The 21618-nt window shown below is 41.9% G+C and overlaps 1 protein-coding gene across 4 annotated transcripts; it reads right to left on the bottom strand.

Moving 5' to 3' along the window:
* Window positions 1–2624: 2624 nt before the first annotated feature.
* On the bottom strand, window positions 2625–20951 carry HTATIP2 (HIV-1 Tat interactive protein 2). Of its 4 annotated transcripts, none has more exons than XM_023191502.1 (6): window positions 20893–20951; window positions 20210–20405; window positions 18469–18576; window positions 9285–9422; window positions 4147–4208; window positions 2625–3425 (listed from the first exon to the last, which is right to left on the bottom strand). In XM_023191502.1, exons 2-6 carry the CDS (start codon window positions 20402–20404, stop codon window positions 3200–3202), a joined length of 729 nt encoding a protein of 242 aa, XP_023047270.1. In that variant the 5' UTR covers window position 20405; window positions 20893–20951; the 3' UTR covers window positions 2625–3199. The 4 variants fall into 4 exon arrangements, with proteins under 4 accessions (XP_023047270.1, XP_023047269.1, XP_023047267.1 ...); XM_023191501.1 differs by having other exon boundaries at window positions 20845–20941; XM_023191499.1 differs by having other exon boundaries at window positions 20731–20909.
* Between the last annotated feature and the right edge of the window lie 667 nt (window positions 20952–21618).

The raw sequence follows: 21618 nt of genomic DNA on the forward strand, positions 1-21618 counted from the left end.
TTTTTAAGATGGAGTTTCGCTCTTGTTGCCCAGGATGGAGTGCAATGGCGCGATCTCAGGCTTACCGCAACCTCCACCTCCCGGGTTCAAGCAATTCTCCTGCCTCAGCCTCCCAAGTAGCTGGGATTACAGGCGTGCGCCCTCACGCCCGGCTGATTTTGAATTTTTAGTGCAGACTGGTTTTCTCCATGTTGGTCAGGCTGGTCTCGAACTCCTGACCTCAGGTGATCACCTGCCTGTGAGCCACCGCCTAGCCCAGAATTCTTTCTTAGGAGGGAGTCCCCCAGGCTCTAGCAGAGTTTATCTAATTGGCCTATCAGGCCCTGCATAATCCCGCCTCTTTCCAATGGACCCCTTCACCTTAGGTCCCACCCTTAAGCCTTTTGTTTACCGCTAATCATTGAATGCTCTACAAGTGAGTTAAGTCCCTTTGGTTTCAACCAGCAACACTTTGCTCAGGCCATTTCTAAAATAGTTTCCACCATTATTTCAGGAGTATCTTGTTAGTTTCTTAGCACCCACCATTTGTTTACTTGATTTTTTTCTTTCTTTTTTGGTGATACGCCACAGCACTGCACAATAAGGGTAAGTAAGGGCCATGTCTCTTTACTTTCATTTCTCTGGCAAATATGTGGCCTGGCCCATAGTATTAATAGATACTGAATGTAGTCACTGAATAAAAATGATGCCTTATATTAATGCTAAATGCACTTCTAAATATACTTCTCTCCCTTAATTGTAAATTCCTAGAAGACAGAATCCATTAAATACTAGTTTTTGTTTTTGTTTTTCTTTGAGACAGAGTCTCGCTCGGTCGCCCAGGCTAGAGTGCAATGGTGCAATCCTGTCCCACTGCAACCTCCACCTCCCAGGTTCAAGCGACTCTCCTGCCTCAGCCTCCCGAGTAGCTGGGATTACAGGCGTTCACCACCATGCCTGGCTAATTTTTATATTTTTAGTAGTGACAGGGTTTCACCATGTTGGTCAGGCTGGTCTTGAATTCCTGACCTCAAGTGATCCACCCACCTCGGCTTCCCAAAGTCCTGAAATTACAGGCGTGATCCACCGCGCCCAGCACAAATATTAATTGTGAAGTTTTCTTATAACCTAGGACATTGCCAGAATAGCTGCTGGCTGTCTTGAGTTGGAGTCATTGCTCATGGATGCATCCCCAGTGCCTATGTGTTCAGTGGCACATAGGAGGCACTGAATAAGCATTTGCTGAATGAATTAATGAATTCAACACTTTGGATTACCTGGTCCCACCCAACTTTTCCCTTCATCCTTCCAACATAAATTTTTTCTGTCTGTGTCACATTTGGTGGAAAACTTCCTGAATCCCTTAGTACTAAATGGAACATCCAGTCCATTCAATGCTGTCAATAAAACAAGTTAACACCCATTGTGGAGGAGCGATTGGGCCAGAGTCTTGTTCCTTAGTTCGTTACGTCACCACAATGCAGAGCTCAAGAGAGGGCTGCTTTTCTCTCTACTCCAAAGGTGAACACAGGCCCTTCCTCATCATCCCACATCACTACTGAGACCAGAATAACATGTTGAATGAAACCTTGCTCGAAGGTTTTTGAGTAAGGAAATAATATAAGGAGAATAACTTAAAACAGGTCACTGGATTTAGCTGCTTTCAGAGCCCAGAGGCCTCAAAATATCCTCAGCCCGTGCTTTCTCCCCACCAAAACAACACACTTGGGCTCTTCCAAGTTCAGCTCCCAGGGAACCCCACCTGGCAGGAGGAAGATACTTCATTTCCTTCTAAAGCTCACATTTCAAGATCCCACCCTGCCCTAAAATATGCCTCTTTTTTTGGGTGACTGACATTGGGAATGTCTACTCCCTTCTAAGGATATACACCCTAAATTAAAGGGAATGGCCTGTATCCTCCAGTGTATACTGAAGCTTGAAATGTATTTGGCATAGAGTAGGCCTTGGAAAAATTGACTGAATCACTCGAATCACTTTGCTTCCCTGGTGCAGATGTTAAGTGACACTAACATCTTTTGTTCCATGATGGAAATTAGCAATGTGTGCGCCTCTTGGCTTTGACCCTTCCTTCTGCATCTTCCTTTGCCTTAATTTTTAAAGTGCAGCAGCATGAGCGCACTTTAAAGTTTGGTGGCATAGAATTTTACTGGCTGTGTGAACATTTAGTGATTAATCACTGCAACAAAGGAGAAACCCAAATATTTCAATTTTGTTCACCCACAACACGTAGTAACCATCAACTGGAACTACCTGGAAATACACAGGAACAGAGTGCTCTTGCAGGGTGCTTAAAAACACCATCTATAGAATCTGTGGGATCAGGCAGACCTGGGTTAGAATCCTGACTCTGCCATTTCTTTGCTTCAGTTCTTCAGCTTTGGACTCTTGAGCAAGGCACTTAACCACAGTAATCTCATTTACCCATCTAAGATATGAAGATCATGATAGTATCACTTTATAAGGATGGTTTATAAAGGGTTTAAAGCACAGGTAACACATGTAAAGACTGGTATTTAGCAAGCATTTGGTAAATATTAGCTGCTATTATATCACCCCATAGGCTGAAATGCTGCATATTACCACTACTACATGGGCATTTTCAAGCAATCTAAGAGGCACCCAGAAGTTGTCAATTTATCTTTATTGCTTTATTTAATCCTCCCCATGTATTATATAAGCTTAGGTATATAATTTCTATTACATAAAGAAGTAGTAAAGGCACAATGTTTACTTACACAATTACATGTAGTGAATTAGCACTTTTGTAACTCAGAGACGTGAATGTCAACAATTTTACAGCAGAGCTCATTTGCATGGTCACAAGGTTTTCCCGGCTGCTGTGACTCTGCAGACAAGCATTTCAAAGCAGGCCCCCCAACCAGTGGCATCAGAACCAGTGGCATCAGGGGAAGTATAAACAAAGAAAATTACAGATTATTCTGCCCACACCCCAGAAATTTTGATTCAAGTTTGAGATACGGCTAACATCTTTATTTTTCCAAAGCTCACTGAGGATCTATATGTATAACCAGGCTCTGAACCACTGATTCAGAGCACCATCATTTCTTGATTGAAATGGATGCCTGAGGATAGTAAAACAACGAAGCTAAAATATGCGGACTTTTTTTAGACCCTGAAATTATTGATTTGGTGATGATGGGTGTTAAGGCTGACAATAAAAACCATTTTTCCAGTGTGGTCATGGCTTGAGAGAGCCATGTGCTTTCCCCAGGTCATGGATGGCCTTGTTCTCCAGCAGTTCCATCTGCTTGTCACTTGGTCTCACCACATTGTTCAGCATTGCTCTAACCACAGTCACCAAGGGCACAGATTGCCCACTAGCCCAAGATTCTGGTAAGGAGCCAAAGAACTTTCTAACCAACCATTCACCTGGGCGAGACTCTTGCCTATCACATAACAGAACTCTAAAATTAAAAAAAAAAAAAAAAAAAGAAAAGCAGAGGAAGAGGTCACAGTGGGCATTATGGACCAAACTATATCCCCTCAAAATTCTAATGTTGAAGCCCTAACCTCCAATGTATCTCTATTTGAAGATAAGGCACTAAGAGAAGTAATTAAGGTTAAATGAGGTCTTAAGGATGGAACAGGACTAGTGTGATGGGACTGGGGTCCTCATAAGAGGAAGAGACATCAGAGGTCTCTCTCTCTGCATACATAAAGAAGAAAGGCCATGTGAGGACATTGCCAGAAGGTGGCCTGTCTGCCAGCCAGGAAAAGAGGCCTCACCAGACACCAACCCTGACGGCACCTTGATCTTGGACTTCCAAACTTCAGACTGTGTGAAAATACATTTCTGTTGTTTAAGGCACCCAACCCGTGTGGCATCCTGTTGTGGCAACCCGAGCAGACTAACAGAGTAGATTTAATGTTTTATTTGGTGCATGAAGAGGATTTAAGAAGGCAGCAAATGCTGTCTAGGAAGTTCTGGACTATTCTGGAGCGGACCCCAACATCTACCCTTTCTTTCTAAGCAAAAAGGTGTGTCCTTCAGAGAAGCAATACACCTCTAGCCAATGTCTTTCATATCTTAGATATTTCAGTTGTCAGCCTTTCCAAATGAAAAATTAGCATCTAGGGATTAACCTACAGTGGCATACTCTCATTCAGTATAAATACTATACTTACCCAGGCCTAAATACAGAGTAACGATCAAATTTTAATTCTTCAACCTTGGCTTCCACTTCTCCCTATTAAGAAAAACCACATTTTTAATATTTAATCAAGACCAGCTCACCTGTGTGAAGTTTAAGAAAGAATAATTTGTGGTTTTGAAGGTAATCTGCTTTTGCAGGTCTCAATACGCAAAATATCCTTATCTAGAATTTTAGGTTCCAAGGAGTCTGGGAAATTAAGGAAGAGATCATTTAATCCTGATACGTAGTCTTGCATTTAAAAGATCCACTAAATGAGTGAATGGCTGTATAGTCAGTCCTCTCACTTTATTAATATTAAAACAGATTCAGAGAGGGTAAGTAGTATGTTAGTACAACCATAAAAGAATATCCTCTCTTTAGTACAGAATTCATGTTGCACGCTGGCAGACACTAACCTTTTTTTGGTTTATAGGTAGTTCCAGTGGGTCAGAAAACCATAGACCCACCATATTACTCACTTCTTAAACCCCACAAAATTTCAAGACAGATTATATCTAGATGATGCTTTAAACCTAATTTGTTAAATCATGCATTTTCATGGCAGGCATCTCTGGAAACAAAGTGCCTGAAGAGCTCAGCCCACAGGCACTTCCAAAGGCCTGTGAACTACTACACAGTCATGCATGCCTCCTTCTTGGCCTATGTGTACCACCTAACTGGCACTTAACCTGTCTCATCGCAGACGTTTAAGTAGCTATTTTTAAATTTCTTTTTTTAAAATTTTTTAATTAATTAATTAATTAATTAATGTATTTATTTTGTGATGGAGTCTCACCATGTTGCCCAGGCTGGAGTGCAAGGGTGTGATTTCGTCTCACTGCAACCTCCACCTCCTGTGTTCAAGCGATTCTCCTGCCTCAGCCTCCTGAGTAGCTGGGATTACAGGCATCCGCCATTATGCCTGGCTAATTTTTGTATTTTTAGTAGTGATGGGGTTTCACCATGTTGGCCAGGCTAGTCTCGAACTCCAGACCTCAAGTGATCCACCCGCCTAAGCCTCCCAAAGTGCTGGAATTACAGGTGTAAGCCACCGCACTTGGCCATTCTTTTTTTTTAATAGGTGGTTTTTAGTATATACACAGAACTGTGCAACGTTCATCACAATCTAAGTTTTAAAATATTTCATCACCCTGAAAAGAAATCCCATATCATTAGCAGTCACTCCCCATACCCTAGTCTCTGGGGACCTAGTCAACCACTAGTCTACCTTCTATCTCCATGGATTTGCCTATTCTGGACATTTCATATAAAGGGAATCATATAAGTTATGGCCTTTTGTGACTGTTTCCTCACACTTAGCATAATATTTTCAAGGTTCACCCATGTTGTAGTGTGTATCATTTCTTTTTATAGCTGAATAATATTCTATTGCATGAATATATCTCATTTTATTCATCTATTCATCAGTCGATGGCCATCTAGGTTGTTCTCATTCTTTGGCCATTGTAAATAATGCTGCTATGAACAGTCATACACAAGTTTTTATGTGGACATACATTTCTTAGCTTTTTAAAAGATTTGTTTTGTCTCTATTAGCAATGTGCATAAAAGAGATACCATAGCAGGCTGAGACAGCTATCCTTAGAAAGGCCTGTTGCAAGGTTGGTCCCTGGCTTGTGCTTGCAAACTTGGATTTTGGGTGTGTTTCCACCATTCCCTATGTGATAAGGGTAATGTACTATGCCTAAACTGTCTGTACAAACAATGTGGTTTATGCTGAAAACTTCCCTTTCTTCTGGGGGGCTGCAATTTTGCTAGGCCAATGTGCCTATGTAACTGGCTCCCATAAAAACCCTGCATTCCTAGGTTCAGATGAGTTTCTCTGGCAGAAAACATTCATCGCTGGAGAAATTAAGCACATCCTGTGCAAGCTCTATGGGGAGGCCTCTTGGAAGCTCGTACCTACGTTCCTCCAGACTTCACCCCACACACCTTTTCCCTTTGCAGATTTTGCTCTATATCCTTTCAATGAGATAAGTTTTAGCTGTGAGTATGACTATATCCTGAGTCCTATGAAACTTTCTAGTGAATTAACAAACTTGGTGGTGTCTTTGGGAATCCCCCAGTATAAGCAGATTACAAACTCCTTGAGGTCAAGGATGATACCCAATAATAAAATGTCACATGTCTGGAAAGTGTACCTTCACCCTGAACAGATGAGGAAACCAAAGCTTATCAACCCTGAGAACAGAGGACTTGAGACCCATCCAGTACTCTGGGCTCCACATCCTGACACATCTCCCCACAGCACCAGCAGAGTGCCCATAAAGCACATGATTGATCCAGGCCCCCAGAGCTGGCCCACCATGACTGAATGCAATGGAAACTTCATTGAGTAGAATAAATGTTCCTAAAGAATAAAGGAGTTTCTAAAATTGGGTGGGAGGGGGGAGTTCATACACACATGGAGACTGAGAAAATAAGCAATAAATACGAGGAATGTTACACACAGTAGTTGAAGGATTATTTTGGAAAGATAATCTTTCCAAATTGTAAAAGCAATTACATATCGTTCAGCGTCATTCTGGGCCGGATCATTTGGTTGTCATTTCTGTCCTTTATTAATCTAATTCGTAATCCCAAACTGCAGGTAATACAAGCCAATTGCAGTGAAATCAGAAGTGTCTTTCTGTTGTATTGGCCTTAATATTTGCTGAGGCTCTGTCATGGTCCAATCTCTGCTGGGTCCCTTTTGCATGTATTAGTGACAAAGGCTATTCACTACATAATGGCTAGCGGCATAGGCCTTGGAATCATACAGCCTCGATTCAAACTCTAGCTTTGCCGCTTAACAGCTGGTGTTCTTTTTGTTGTTATTTTTTGTTTTGTTTTGTTTTTGAGACAGAGTCTCACTCTGTCCCCATGCTGGAGTGTAGTGGTGTGATCTCGGTTCACTGCAGCTTCTGCCTCCTGGGTTCACGCAATTCTCCTGCCTCAGCCTCCCTAGTAGCTTGGATTAAAGGCATATGCCACTGTGCCAGTTAATTTTTGTATTTTTAGTACAGACAGGGTTTTGCCATGTTTCCCAGACTGGTTTCAAACTCTCAGCCTCAAGTAATCTTCCCATTTCGGCCTCCCAAAGTGCTGGAATTACAGGCGTGAGCCACTGTGCCCAGTCAACAGCTGGTGGTCTTAATATCACAGTACCTGTTTCCACACAAATGCACATAAAAGCCCTCAGAACACTGCCTGGATCATTTAATGTTAGCTATTTTTTTAAAAAATCTGGTTGAATCATTATTATAACCCAATGAGTCATTAGTAATGCCTTTATCTTTAACAACAAGGAAATATCTTACGTATATTTTCTTTCCTAAAAGGTATAAATGTTGATCTTGCTAATGAGAGCAAAAATCCTATTTGATAACCTTTCTCAGAACCCACACGTGTCAGTATTTTGAAAAACAAGTTGGGCCTGGTGCCTCATGCCTGTAGTCCCAGCTACTTGGGAGGTTTAGACTGGAGATCGCTTGAGTCCAGGAATTTGAGGTTGTAGTGATCTGTGACCATGCCACTGAACTTCAACCTGGGTGACAAAGCAAGACTTTGACTCTAAAAAAAAGAAAACCAGACTTTTTTCCTTTTAAGAATTGTTCTAAACTCTGACAATTAAGTGAAAACTTTCCCATTCTTCATGTAATTTCATTGGTGGCTCACTGATCTTCATCTGGTTCAAAATACTATTTTAGGATAGGTGAGATATGGCTCAGCTATAAGCCATGTGAAAAAAATCTGGAAATTTTTATTATTACAGGCTGATCATGGGCCAACAACATAATAAGGATGTTTGGTAAAATAGTAACAATCTTGTATCTTATTTTTAAAAACACATAGTGTCCAGAGCGTGAATAGTACTCCCACTGCAGTTCCAGTATAATATCACTGCAAAGTTCACCCTCAGCAAAGTGATGCAGTCATGAAGGAGCTGGACACAGGAACCTATACAGAATGGTGCAAGGACTTAAAGGTGTGATGCCTGGGAAACATACGATTAAGGAGGCCATAATCTCCAAACGTCTTAAAAACTACAATGCAAAAGAAAGACTGGACTTGTTTTTGTTATTTTAAAAGGCAGAACTGATAACAATTAGCATTTACAAAGCAATACATTTCACTTCAAAGTAAAGACTTTTGGACAAGTAGATCTGACCCAAAATAGAAAAAGTTGGCTAATAAGATAGTAATCTCTGAAGTGCTGGAGATATTTAAGCAGAAGCGAGATGAACTTCTGTAAAGGGACTTCACATAGGAAAAGTCTATGACTGAATGGCCTCTGTGGCTCCGCCGTTTAAACTGTGGGCACCTGGGGTGCACTGGGAGGCACACAAAGACAAAGCTATGCCTATCTTCCAGCAGCATCAATTTAACTTAAAGGTAGGTTATTAGAAACTTTTTAAATTAAAATAAACAGGGATATGTATAGCACTAAGAATAGCAAAATGTGCATAAATTTTTAAAAGATAAAACGTAAGACTTTTAAGAAAGTTGAGGCCAGACACAGTGGCTCCCACCTGTAATCCCAGCACTTTGGGAGGCTGAGATGGGCAGATCGCTTGAACTCAGGTGTTTGAGACCAGCCTGGGCAACATGGCAAAACCCCATCTCTACCAAAAATACAAAAATTAGCCAAGCATGGTGGCTCATGCCTGTAGTCCCAGCTACTTGGGGGGAAAGAGGCTACAGTGAGCCAAGATCATGCCACTGCACTCCAGTCTTGTAACTAGAATACTGCTTCAGGACAGATGTCTCCAAATCTCTAGACAAATAAAAGCTCTTCTTTCTTCACAATCATTGGAGAAACTGACAGAAAAGTTTAAGAATCATTGCCTCCAAGTCTCTTCCAATGCTAAGTTGCCATGCTGACAGTCAAGGCTGGAGACACCATATCTCATTCAGTTTATTGCTGGATAATTAATAGAAAGGAAGACATTGGAAATTATTTTTCAAATCATTCCTGTTTACTAAATATATTCCTGCAGTTCCATAGCCATACAAATGCATAATATGATGTATTGATGTTTTTTGTATTATATAATATTTTATATTCTTTAGTACTGCCAAATAGGTAGGCTTCTCCAAAGTGTATGAAAGACAGAAACTTGCACAAACCTTAACTTGTAGATATAAAAAATTGCTTGATTTATCAGCTCCTTTAGAGGATACCAAGTTGAAATGTTTGCACCCTCCAGCTTTTGCCAGCTCTGCAGACTTCAGCACATAATCTCGGTCAACACGAACAAATCCCTCCTAAAGGGGAAAAGAACATGAGTTATTTCCAAAAAGCAGCAAGTTCATCTTCAAGATTACTACTTGGCTTGGGTAGCAGGCTGGGAGGCCTGGAGGGATAGAGATCTAAATAAAATGTGTCCAAGCTATACATGAAAGTCAGGCTTAGACCCTGGGAAAGGATCCAAGTCTGGTCCTCTGGATAGACATACCAGCTTTAGCAGCAAGGATGGACTGCAATAAGGAAACAAGGACAATGACACTGAAACACAGACACCAAACAAATCTGCAAAGAACAAAGGAAACAATAAGATCAGGCTGAGAAACTACTTTTAAGCCAGACTTTTTTTTTTTTTTTTTTTTGTCTTACTAACTTTACAACTTTACACTCCTCTCTGTTTTCTGTCAATTCTAATGTGGTAGGGTCTCCGAGTATGGGTGAGGACACTCGCCAGGCACTAAGAGGACAAAGTCTACTTAATTCCCAACTTTCGTGTATGCTTTACAATGTACCTCACATATTAGTAAGGTATGCATCCTCAAATTTTTTTATTAATGGGTCTCTAATCAAAAATGTTTGGAGAGACCCAATCTAGCTAGATTCAGTCCAGTGAGGGCGTGGCTGGGTCTTTTTTCTTAATTCATCTCTCAGTATCCGCACATGTCCAGCATATGGTAGATGCTCTAAAAATGAATGAACAAAAATCCAATGAAAGCAGAGAAAAGGTAAATCCAGTCAGAAAAAAAAAACAGAACTAAGTGGCAATAAAAGGAGGAGGGAAGAGAATGACACAAATAACAAAATACAGACTCACTTCCAGGGCCTAACTGAAAAACATGCACCTTTACCCAGAAAAGGGAATTTCATGGAGTAATAGTCTCTTGAGACCACTATAAATTCTGGCATCTTCAAACCCAAGACAGCTGAAGAGAAGTCTAAAGTCTATTGAAGCTGAACTTCATAGGTAGTCACAATTACAGAATGAGGTCTTAGAGTAGTAGGAATTCCAAATCTGAAGACTGGACTACTGCCCCAGTGATTGATTTATTGATTGAGACGGAGTCTTGCTCTGTCGCCCAGGCTGGAGGGCAGTGGCGTGAGCTCCACTCACCACAACCTCTGCCTCCTGAGTTCAAGCAATTCTCCTGCCTCAGCTTCCCAAGTAGCTGGGATTATAGACACACGCCACCGTGTCTGGCTAATTTTTTGTATTTTAGTAGAAACAGGGTTTCATTGCGTTAGCCAGGCTGGTCTTGAACTCCTCACGTCAGATGATCTGCCTGCCTCGGCATTCCAAAGTGCTGGGATTACAGGCGTGAGCCACCACGCCCGGCCTGATTTTTTTTTTAATTAAAAATTTGCTCCGCAGTAGTTACTGATTCTAAATATTCTATTTGGTAGGGCGATGTGTATCTTTCATAGAATGTTAAAAGGTACCTTAGGAAATATCACATCCAGTCCCCTCATGATGTAGAGGGGAACCAAGGTCCAGTGGGCAGGTGAACTGCTAGCTGGGAAGTGGGAGAGCTGAGAGCAGACTGCAGATTCTGGACTCTGAGCAGTGCTCTTTTTGCTGTACCCATGTTCCTTTTTATCACCTACTCTCTTGCTGATGAAAATGACTAATCTGTAATTATGGTAGGCAGAATAATGGTCCCTCAGAGATGCCCACGTCCTAATGTTTGTGAATATATAAGGTTACATGACAAGGGGGAATTCCATCGCAAATGGTATTTAGGCAGAAGCAAGATGAATCATGCTAAAACAACAACAACAACAAACTGAATTTATTTCACTAATCAACTGTGTAATTTTGTTGTAATGAACTCATTATTAAAATCAGAGTTCTAGTGAACTGGCATGAGGGGTAGAAATAGATGTGGAAGAGAAATTCAGTGTTTTAGAAATTCAGTGTTTAGAATTAGGGTGCTAATAGCTGACCTTGAAACAGAGAGATTAGTCTGAATTATCCACGTGGGCCCAATGTAATCACAAGGGCCCTTAAAAGTAAAAGAGCGAGGCAGAAGAGGACGTTGGAATGATGCAACGTAAAAAGGGCTTGGCTACCACGTTGCTGGCCTTGAGGATGGGTAGGGGACCACGGGCCAAGGAATGGGGGGAAACCTCTAGAAGCTGAAAAAGGTATGGAAATGGTTTCTCTCCTACAGCCTCCCAGAAAGGAATGCAGCTGTGTCAACACCTTGATTTTATCTCAGGGAAACCCACGTCAGACTTCTAAGATGATAAATTTGTATTGTCTTAGGCTGCTAAATTTGAGGAATTTACTAAAGCAGCAATAGGAAACTAATATAGACTTCAATTTTAAAACAATAGGCCCATGCAGATTTTTTAACTTTGCATGGAAGTGTATCATAAAAATAAACATAAGTATAGAGCTCAATAAATTTTCATAAACTGAACATGCTCTGCCACCAGTTCCCAGATCAAGAAATAGAACATTACCATTACCATAAAAGCCTTCCTCATCCTCCTTTCCCATCACTCACAAGTACATTTTTAACTATATCCACCACCTGGAGGACAGTGTTATTTTTCTGCCTTACTTTTTCTACCTTAGTTTATGGGTAATATAAACTTACCTCTTTACTCACGAGTCATCACCATCTCCTTTTGTATACTTTTTGTTGTATACTTTGACATTCAATCCTAAACAACGGACTTGCCAAGCTGTCTATATACAGACTCAAATTCATGCTGTTGCTTTAAAAATCAGTGTAAAGCAAACCAATTTTAATACTCAGCACATCCTAACAGAGGTGATTACCCTCAGAGCCATCTCCAATTGAGACTTTAGATGTGCTGAAAGTATGCCAAGAGAAACAGCCCAAAACTACATAGAAAAATTCTAAAACACTAAATTTTTCTTCCACATCTGTTTCTTCCCCTCATGCCAGTTCACCAGAACTCTGATTTTAATGACAGGTTAGTTAGTCACAACAAAATGACACAGTTGACTAGTGAAATAAATTCAGTTTTTTGTTGTTGTTGTTGTTTTAGCAAGATTGATTGGAGGAATTATTATAGTCGTCTGCTAAAATACTTTTTCTTTCATCCGTTTCTTTAAAAATAAGGGAAAGATTCAGCCAATCACAAGTCTCCGGACCGACGCTGTCTCTCTCACTTAATCCAGAGCCAGTAAAAGGATAATTTGATTAAACAGACCCTAATTTATTTGGCTTTAGTTCTGGATCAACCTCTCCTTAATAGAGTGCTGTCGTCTCCAATTGTTTGATGAAAATTAAAGTGACATAAATACCATGGGACTTTTTCAATCTGATTAGTCAGCTAAGGCACATCAATACTACCCCAGCCATCAGACTCTGGCGTCCTTCCTTTCACCCGCCTCGCTAACAACGGACAACCGCTCCTTGAAGGACGAGCACCCACGCTGCTGCAGAGACCCCCACACTTAGCCCATCATCCCTGCTCAATGGGGCCTGTTGACAAGATGCCCATACCTTTCTCCATTGCTGTTCTCTGGACAAAGCTAAATATTGTTTTATTAGCAATCAATGGCTGTTAATCCAAAACGATTTCACAAATCCTCTGAGCCTTCAAGCTGATTATAAATATGCGTTTTTCCAAGCACACTAAATTTTGAATTTCACTTCCGTCACCCTGATGGCGTGGCCTTTTAGCTGGTGAATGAAACTCAAAAGCAAAAGGGTCAACATCTTTCAAAGACTTAAAAATCAAACTGAAGCGTGGGTCCTGATGACTGACTAGGAGGTATCACACACCAATTTTCTCTGGAGTGAGGAAGATTCTATTTACAGATGAAAGAAGCGATCTCTAAAAATCTTATTCATGCCCTTTGTTGTTTTCCAATAGCTTGATTTAAAAAACAACAGAAAAAATAACTAAAACAAGCTACTTCATATCTCAGAAACACAATTTTTATAAAAACTGTACTAGTTTCCCTAACCATGTGGACAGACGTCTCTTCTGAGAGTATTAAGTCCACATGTCATTCTGTCTTTATGATTCCATAGCCAGTGTGTCCTGCTCTAAGCTAGGAATCTGAGTCCCTTCTAGAAAAAGGAATTAATTAAATAAGTTGCCACTATAAAGTCCTTTCCCAGCACCCTCTCAAAAAGAATAAACACAGCATACTATGCTCAGTAGAGATACCCTCATACGCTCCACAACATCAAAGGCAACAAATTCTCCAACGACTCTTAAGTCTAAAATCCAAAGCTACTAAGTATTTCTTCTTTACCAGTGCCTAAAAACTAAAAACAACACTCTGGCTTCAGAACAACTCATCCTAACAAGGTATAGTATTTCAGTGCTGACTGATAGGACAAGTGAGCACATTTAAACGACTCAAGAAGGTCATGGGGCCAGGCACGATGGTCTGTGGTCCCAGCAACTCACGAGGCTGAGGCAGGAAGATCTCTTGATCCCAGGAATTTGAGTCTAGCCTTGGCAACACAGTGAGACTCTGTCTCTAAAAAATTAATTCATTTACTAAAAAAGTAAATCATGGGGATCTTTTTCCAAGAAGGGTGGGTCTATCATTCTGTAAAGGTCCCACTCAGCCATATTTCTGCTTCAGGTTCTTTCTCCTTCACTCCCTTTTCAATCCAACCCTACAAATTAGATCAGAAAACAAAGATGCTGACAAACACCAAATGGTATAATCTGAGGCACCTTTTGTTTGTGTCCTGGCATCTCTATATTTGATGTTCAATGATAGGAGAAAGATCTTGGTTAGAGAAGGAGCTCTGGATAAATAAAATCAAGCAGATAGTGAGGATTCCGGGGTCAATCTATATGTTCTTGAAAACGTTTTCCAATTGGGGCATTCTTTCTTCTGTGTTTCATAGAGTCAAAGAATTTTGCATGCCAGGTGCAGTGGCTCATGGTAATCCCAGCACTTTGGGAGGCCGAGGCAAGCAGATCACTTGAACCCAGGAGTTCAAGACCAGCCTGGGTGGGAAGCATGGCAAAACCCTGTCTCTACAGAAAAAAAAAAAAAACAAAAAAACACAAAAATTAGCCAGTCATGGTGGTACGTGCCTATGGTCCCAGCTGCTTTGGAGGCTGAGGTGGGAGGATTGCTTGAGCTGGGTAGGTCGAGGCTGCAGTGACCGAAATCACATTGCTGCAGTGAGCTGAAATCATACATCTGCACTCCAGCCTGGGTGATGGAATGAGACTCTGTCTCAAAAAAAAAGGAAAAATGTTTAAGAATTTTGCAGTAGGAAAGTGGGTTCACTGGTCACCTCCCTCTGACAGACAAGGAGGCAGTGGCCTCTAAAAGCTAACCAGCAAACTCCAGACTCCATAGCTACTTGGCATCCAAACAGGGCCTATGGTCTAGGTCCCTTGAACCAGCTAGGACCTCGCCACTTCACAAGCCCCCTCCTAGACATCAAATAAAACACCAGAGATTAGAACAAGGGTGGGCAAACTTTTCCTGTAAGGGATGAGACAGTAACTATTTTTAGCTTTGCAGGCCTCTGTTGCAAATATATAGCTCTGCCATTATATTAATAGCACAAAAGCAGCCACAGAGAATACATAAAGTAATGAGTATGGCTGTGTCCCAACACTACTTTATGTATAAAGGCTAAAATTTGAAGTTTTCATATTTTCACATGGTATGACATTATTCTTTTGAATTTTTTAACCATTTAAAAATATAAAGACATTCTTAGCTTACAGGCTGTACAAACACAGGTGGCAGGCTATATTTGGCCCACAGACTGTAGTGCAAACCTCTGAATTAGAAGAGCAGATCATTCGAATCAGAAGCCATGAGATTCTAATGAGATGGGCCATGAGATGCCTAATAAATGTCACAGTGACCACATTAATGACATCATCCACTCAACAGAAAACAGGAACCTGGACTTCTGGAGCCTACTACTACCAGGTGAAGAGACAAATGAAAAGGTGAAACCACATCGAACCGCCTTGAATTCACTAATCAAATCCTTCTTTTGATACAAATAAGGGGAAATGAACTATTCTCACTGGCATCTGTAAGTTTTTATGCTTCACTCCAGGACAATACAGATCTGGTTTTTGAAGACTATTTCAATCTTCACTAGCAAACAAGTTACTCAGTAAAGCAAGATGAAGGTTATCTAGGACCACAGTACCCAGAAAACCAGCAAGTGAGGAGAATTAATACACCCCACTGCCTCTTGAAAGCAGGTTCAACAAGAAGGACAGGGTTGACTGCATCAGGATCTCCCAAGGAGCCTGCTAAAAAGACAGATTCCAAGCTTCCAAATTCAGAGATTCTGATCCAGTAGATCTGGATCAGGGCCAAGTCGGGGAGCCAGTACATTCATTGAACAACTATGTTCTGTTGTTCAATGAATGCTAAAAGGAAAATTAGCATCTACCCAGCTACTGCTAAAGGAAATAGTCTTCCAAACAGCTGAAGAAAGGTAATAGACCTTTTCCTAGAACCAATGTCAACAGAAACCTGAGTAGACTGAATTTTGTGAGTTGGATTATATCCCCCCAAAATGTGTATGTTGAACTCCTAACCCCCAATACCTCAGAATATGACCTTATTTGGAAATAAGTTCATTGCAGATGTAATTAGTTGAGATCATACTAAATAGGGTGGTCCCTAATCCAGTATGACTAGTGTTCTTATAAAAAGGAGAAATGTGGACATAGACACAGGTATTCAGGGAAAACACCACGTAAACAGACACAAAGAGAAGGCTACCAGCTACAAGACAAGGAGAGAGCCTTTAAACTCAAGGGCTCAGCCTCAGAGCACTGACCAGCCTGCTGAGACCTGGATCTCAGACTTCTAGCCTCTAGAACTGTGAGACAATATATTTCTGTTGTTTAAGCTACTTGGGTTATGGCAGCCCTAGCAAACTAATACACTGAACATCATAGGGAAATAAGCCACCACCTACTCAGAGGATCTCAATACTGAGACAAAAACGCTGAATTTCTTGAAGTTTCTCTGCTGGAAACCCATATTGCTAAGGCAACATATGGGGTTCCAGTTACAAAATCCCTAGTGAAGCGCACTAGGTTTGCCACTAGCTTTGTAGTACTTACACGATAAACCACCCAGCAAACTCTTTTCTACAAAAAGGGCTGCTGACCCAGAACACCAGCTGGGATGAGCTTGGAAATCTACAACACCCACTTAAAACACTATCATTACTTAGCCACTTACAAACTGTCACCTCTTTCATATTGGCTAAAGTTATCACAACCTCCCAACTTTATATTGTACCTAGTCCAAATTGGTTTTTTTTTTAAAGCCCCCCCAAACAGAAACAAAACACTTTTCTGGTATAAGTGCCAGCTTGTTTTCCACCACTAACCTCTTAAATCATTTGAGTCTTAATTCATTTCTAAGTTAGGTGAATAGTCTAGGCTCATTAGTCTATTCTCGCTTACTAGTTAATTACTTTTATCTTTCCAAATTGATTTTAAAGGAGAACAAAAGGCATTGAATAGCCTGAGATGTAGAGAACCAACCCCATTAAAAAAGAAAATTCTGGATAGTAAAGACACACAATTCCTTTGATTAAAATTGCATTACCCAGTCTGAACACAAAAAGCAGTTTAGACTTTTCCCTGGCACACCCTATAATGAAATTTGCCTTATGTCATGAGAATCAACCCTTCTATGCCTAATGCAGCATTTTGTTTTGCTGACTCACCACCAAAACCAGGTTGGCACTTGAGACAAACCTGCAGTGTCCTGGAACAAAAGTTTTTCAACGCTTTTGGAGGGCACACCGCTTGTGACTGTGCTTGCGACAGAAAAGACTGTACCCACTGTTAAGCAGGAACATGACCCTTTCTAGGAGAGATAATGTGCCATTTCCTGGGAAAGTCAAACTTCTCTGTAATCCATAGCTCCCACCACAGAGCTCAAATCCCAGCTGTGTTCCAGGATAGATATGCAGAACTGCAGAAGATATGGAAATACATCTTGATTGAAAGCACACATAGAATTACTCTTTGCATCACAAGGAGGCCCAGAGAAATACATCTGAATCTAACTACTCGGTTGGTATAAATGAATAGTTCTTCACTATATGCTCCCTTAATGATTCAGGTGAAAGGGCCTGGCTTATAAACCTAAGGAGAGTTCCCATGGCAGAGTCATAGTCATATATATATAATATATATATATATATTTTTTTTTTTTTTTTTCTGGGATTACAGGCATGAACCACTGTGCTAACCGACTTTATTTATTTATTTACTTTTTCCACTTCCGTTTTATTTATGTATTTATTATTATATATTTTTAAATTTTACTTTAAGTTCTGGGATACATATGCAGAATGTGCAAGTTTGTTCAGCTCCAGCATGTAAATTCTGCCAGAGGCATAAACTATAGTCAAAGTATAAATTAAATAAGATGTACCTGCATTAACATTTGCCCAGAATCCATGTAGTCAGCTCTGACTTCTAACTATGCAGTAAACTATGACTTCTGGACAGGAGCTGACTCAATTTAGAACACCATTAAAAAGAAAATAAAATGTGTGTTAAAAGAGTTTTGCGTCAGTGAAGACTGAATCATCACTGGGGCTGAATCATCGCTGAAGGCTGAATCATCGCTGGAGGCTGGTTGAATTGTGCCTGTGTTCTGTGTTCTATTCCAGAAGTTTAAAGCTTGACATGAAAATAGGTTGCAGCAAATCACTCAAGTGAGCGAGAACATTTCAAATTTAAAACATTTGTTAAGGGGAAAAAAAGCTAATTGTTAACAGCATAAACCAATTAGTTTTACTCAGACATCATGGTTTCCCTTAGTCAGGGGATGTAGTGATAGCGATATTCACAATAGGCAAAATCATGTAAATACTTACGATGTCGCCAGCACTGGGGCCTGAACTCAAGGATTACTTTGAAAGATGAACTTAATCAGTATTATGAAAAGGATAGCAAAGGTTAGTGCAGCGTATAGAATCTTAAACAATAAGGGCTTTTTCACATTTAAGCATTGCAACAGGCACAAAGAAAAAGAGTGAGCAAGAAAAGAATCCTTGATATTACTGGCCAGCAAAAAGGGAAAAGAGCATATGCCTTCCTTACCGCCCCAGCTTTCGCTCTGGTGGTACCCAGGCAACAGAATCCAACATCATGACCTTGAAAGGCAGAAGCGTAGTCCTCCAACTTTTCAAAGTCCACCACTTCTTGGTTCTAGGCAAGGACACAGTTGCATGTAGTTTCGTGTTATTTACACAACAGACCAAAAATCCCCCTAGATTTAAAGACTAAGTTACAGAACATTACTGATAGGCTTGTCCACTTAACATCAAATTTTACAAATTCCTTTTCTCCAACCAAAAAGCCATCAGCCTCAATTGAAAATCAACAACACACACATATGTCCACAGTCTATATAAGAGGACTAGGGGTGATCCAGATTTCTGAAGTCAGGCTCAATTATAATCTCTCGCTGGAAAATTAAAAGAACTGTGTGTAGCTTTCCAGCAAGGAGACCACTGAGGTATGATGTGAGGGGAAGAGATGGCGTTTGGCATCTTAAAGAAGACCTATCTGCAAATCTTGGGCTTGCTACTCACTAGGCATGTAATTGTGGGCAAGTTATTCATCAGACACTACAGCTTTTTTTTTTTTTTTTTTCAGCTGTAAAATGGGGTATCTCTTTCCTTCAATCCAATCCATGAACCATCTGCATTATAATTAGTCAGAGAGTGCTTGACAAAAAGGCATATTCCTACATCCCATGCCAATAGCTCTGAATCAGAATCTGCACTTTTAACAAGCACCCACCGTAATTCTCATGCACACAGAAGTTTAAGAACCTCCATCTAACCTTTTAAGTTTGCTGTATAACTTTAAAAAGAAAGCATGATAAATTCCTGTCATGCAGGAATTCAGATAAAATGTTGGTTTCCATCCTTACCGTCAACTCTGAAAAGAATTTTTCTGGCACTGCCTATGACACTAAAGAAAAATAGGGTTTCGTTGTAATCCCAGCACTTTGGGAGGCCAAGGCGGGCGGATGACGAGGTCAGGAGATCGAGACCATCCTGGCTAACATGGTGAAACCCCATCTCTACTAAAAATTTAAAAAAAAAAAAAAAAAAAAATTAGCCGGGTGTGGTGGTGGGTGCCTGTAGTCCCAGCTACTTGGGAGGCTGAGGCAGGAGAATCCCTTGAACCCAGGAGGCAGAGCTTGTAGTGAGCAGAGATCGCGCCACTGCACTTCAGCCTGGGCGACAGAGTGAGACTCCGTCTCAAAAAAAAAAAAAAAAGGTTTAACTTAGAGTGAAGGGAATATTCAATTTACAGACACAAGTCTGGGAAGTCAGGCAGGGCAAATTCTTGTAAGTGAATAACCCCACCTTTCACTGCCAGAGACCTTTCTCACTCTGCAAAGCAATTTCAGAATCCCTGACAATATTAGTGTGAAGTGCGCAGGTTGACAAAATCAGCAAAGTGGCTGAGAAAATTCTCAAGGTCACCAGGGCTGCCTCTAGAAGCCAGCTTGTATGACCCTGAAAACAGTGCTCATCTGTCTCACCAGCCCCCACCCCCATTACAAGTCAGATCCAGCTTTATAGGGTTGCAGATGGAGAGAAGGGCTTTGCCCAAGAACACACAATGAGCGGGAGGGAGGCACACCTGGGCTACAATCCAGGAGTCGGACTTCTGGGAGGGACCCTCACAGACCAATCTTGGCCAAATTTTGATGGCCTCTCACTACCCCCACTACTGGCAGGGCAGTATTTAGCCTTTAGGCGTGAAATATGTTTACCTCGCAGAATCACTGGGGGTCCATTTGAGCCCCAGCTCAAATACCCACCACATTTTTATATGCTTCCTCGTTGAAGGTGAGCTTCCTCCGGCCAATGAGAGTGACTTTGGAAAATAGGCCCTGCTCCAGGATTTCCTTTAAGAGCGCTCTGCCGGTTTCTCCGCTGGCGCCCAAAATAAAGACAGATTTATTCTGCATCCTGAAGTCTTCTCGAAGCTTGGACAGTGCTTCTGTTTCGGCCATGCTGAGGAAATAACATCGACAGGTGCGTGTCTTAGGGTGTCAGGGGACTGCCCGTCTTTACCCCGAGGAACAAGGGCTGTTTATCTGTTCGGGAAGAGGATATTGTTCTCCGCAGTCTAGGCCCTGGGGAAAGTGCTGACTCACGTGCGGGGGCGCGGCTCCCGGGCCATCCCCCGTACCTGAGCCAGCAGACCCATCGGAAGGGGCCCGAGCTGGAGGGTGAGCCCAGGTGCCACAAGCTGCTGGCACCACTGGGCATCCCCCACGGTATCCCTGGCCCAGCCAGAAGACCGGACCCAGCTCGGTCCCATACGCAGAGGGGTTACCTGGGGCCAGCCCCCGGCCCCGGGTCCTCAGGACGCAGCAGGAGCAAGGCGGCCACCAGAGCAGCCGCCGCCGCTGCGCTCAGCGCCGCAAGCCCGGCCATCAGAGCATCCCACCTTCCCTTGTCTGCCCGGGGCGTTGGAGGCGACGGAGCCAGTGCCTACCCGGCTTGGTCTTCCGGGTGGCCTCGCGGCGACGCTGCCTCGCCCCGCCCACAGGGGCGGGACCTGAGGACAAACTCCCTGCACCTTCACCGAAGCGGGGAAGGTGACTCTGAGAACACGTGCGCGGAGCCGCGACCCTTCCTAAGTCAGGAATCTGTAGGACACTCTCCCCGCGTTTTTCCTCACCTGCCGCGCTCAGCTAATAGACTTGCCAGACTTGATCTTCAATGGTCACCCAAACTGGAATGTCAATTGTATATTGGCTATCATCTCAAATTCACCATGTCAAAAACTTAACCCTGCCCACCCAACCACCCCAAATAGGAATAAAACAAACCTATTCCTAGCCTCTCTTGGGTGTCACTATCCCTACATACACATACACACACATATGCACACACAAACACACCTCCTTCCGCCCTGTCAAGTCAGAAATCAGACTATCTCCTTTGATTCCTTTTTTTCCTAGCCTTTCCACACTACAGACTCATCAAGTCCTGTTATCCCATCTGCCTTACAAATATTTCTCCCATGTAATTCAAGCTCTCATCATATCTCCCCAGCATAACTGGTCTCCCTGCCCAAGTCCTGGCCTAATTCGGTCTTCTAGATGGTTGAACCCGGGTGACCTTCCACGCCTGTGATTCAGGCTTCCTAAACCAGATCAGTGGTTTGGAACACAGCTATCTACACTCTGCCTGTCCTGGATCTTGGAAGTCCTGAACA

Source organism: Piliocolobus tephrosceles, chromosome 13 (assembly GCF_002776525.5).
Source record: "Piliocolobus tephrosceles isolate RC106 chromosome 13, ASM277652v3, whole genome shotgun sequence".
NCBI classification, from domain to species: Eukaryota; Metazoa; Chordata; class Mammalia; order Primates; family Cercopithecidae; genus Piliocolobus; species Piliocolobus tephrosceles.

Coding starts and splice junctions, on each gene's coding strand:
- HTATIP2 (XM_023191499.1), bottom strand. CDS start 20,831: ATGGCCGGGCTTGCGGCGCTGAGCGCAGCGGCGGCGGCTGCTCTGGTG. Junction 9,423..18,468: donor CCAGAGCGAAAGCTGGGGCG/GTAAGGAAGGCA, acceptor TTTCCCCTTTAG/GAGGGATTTGTTCGTGTTGA. Junction 4,209..9,284: donor TTTTATATCTACAAGTTAAG/GTTTGTGCAAGT, acceptor TTTTCTTAATAG/GGAGAAGTGGAAGCCAAGGT.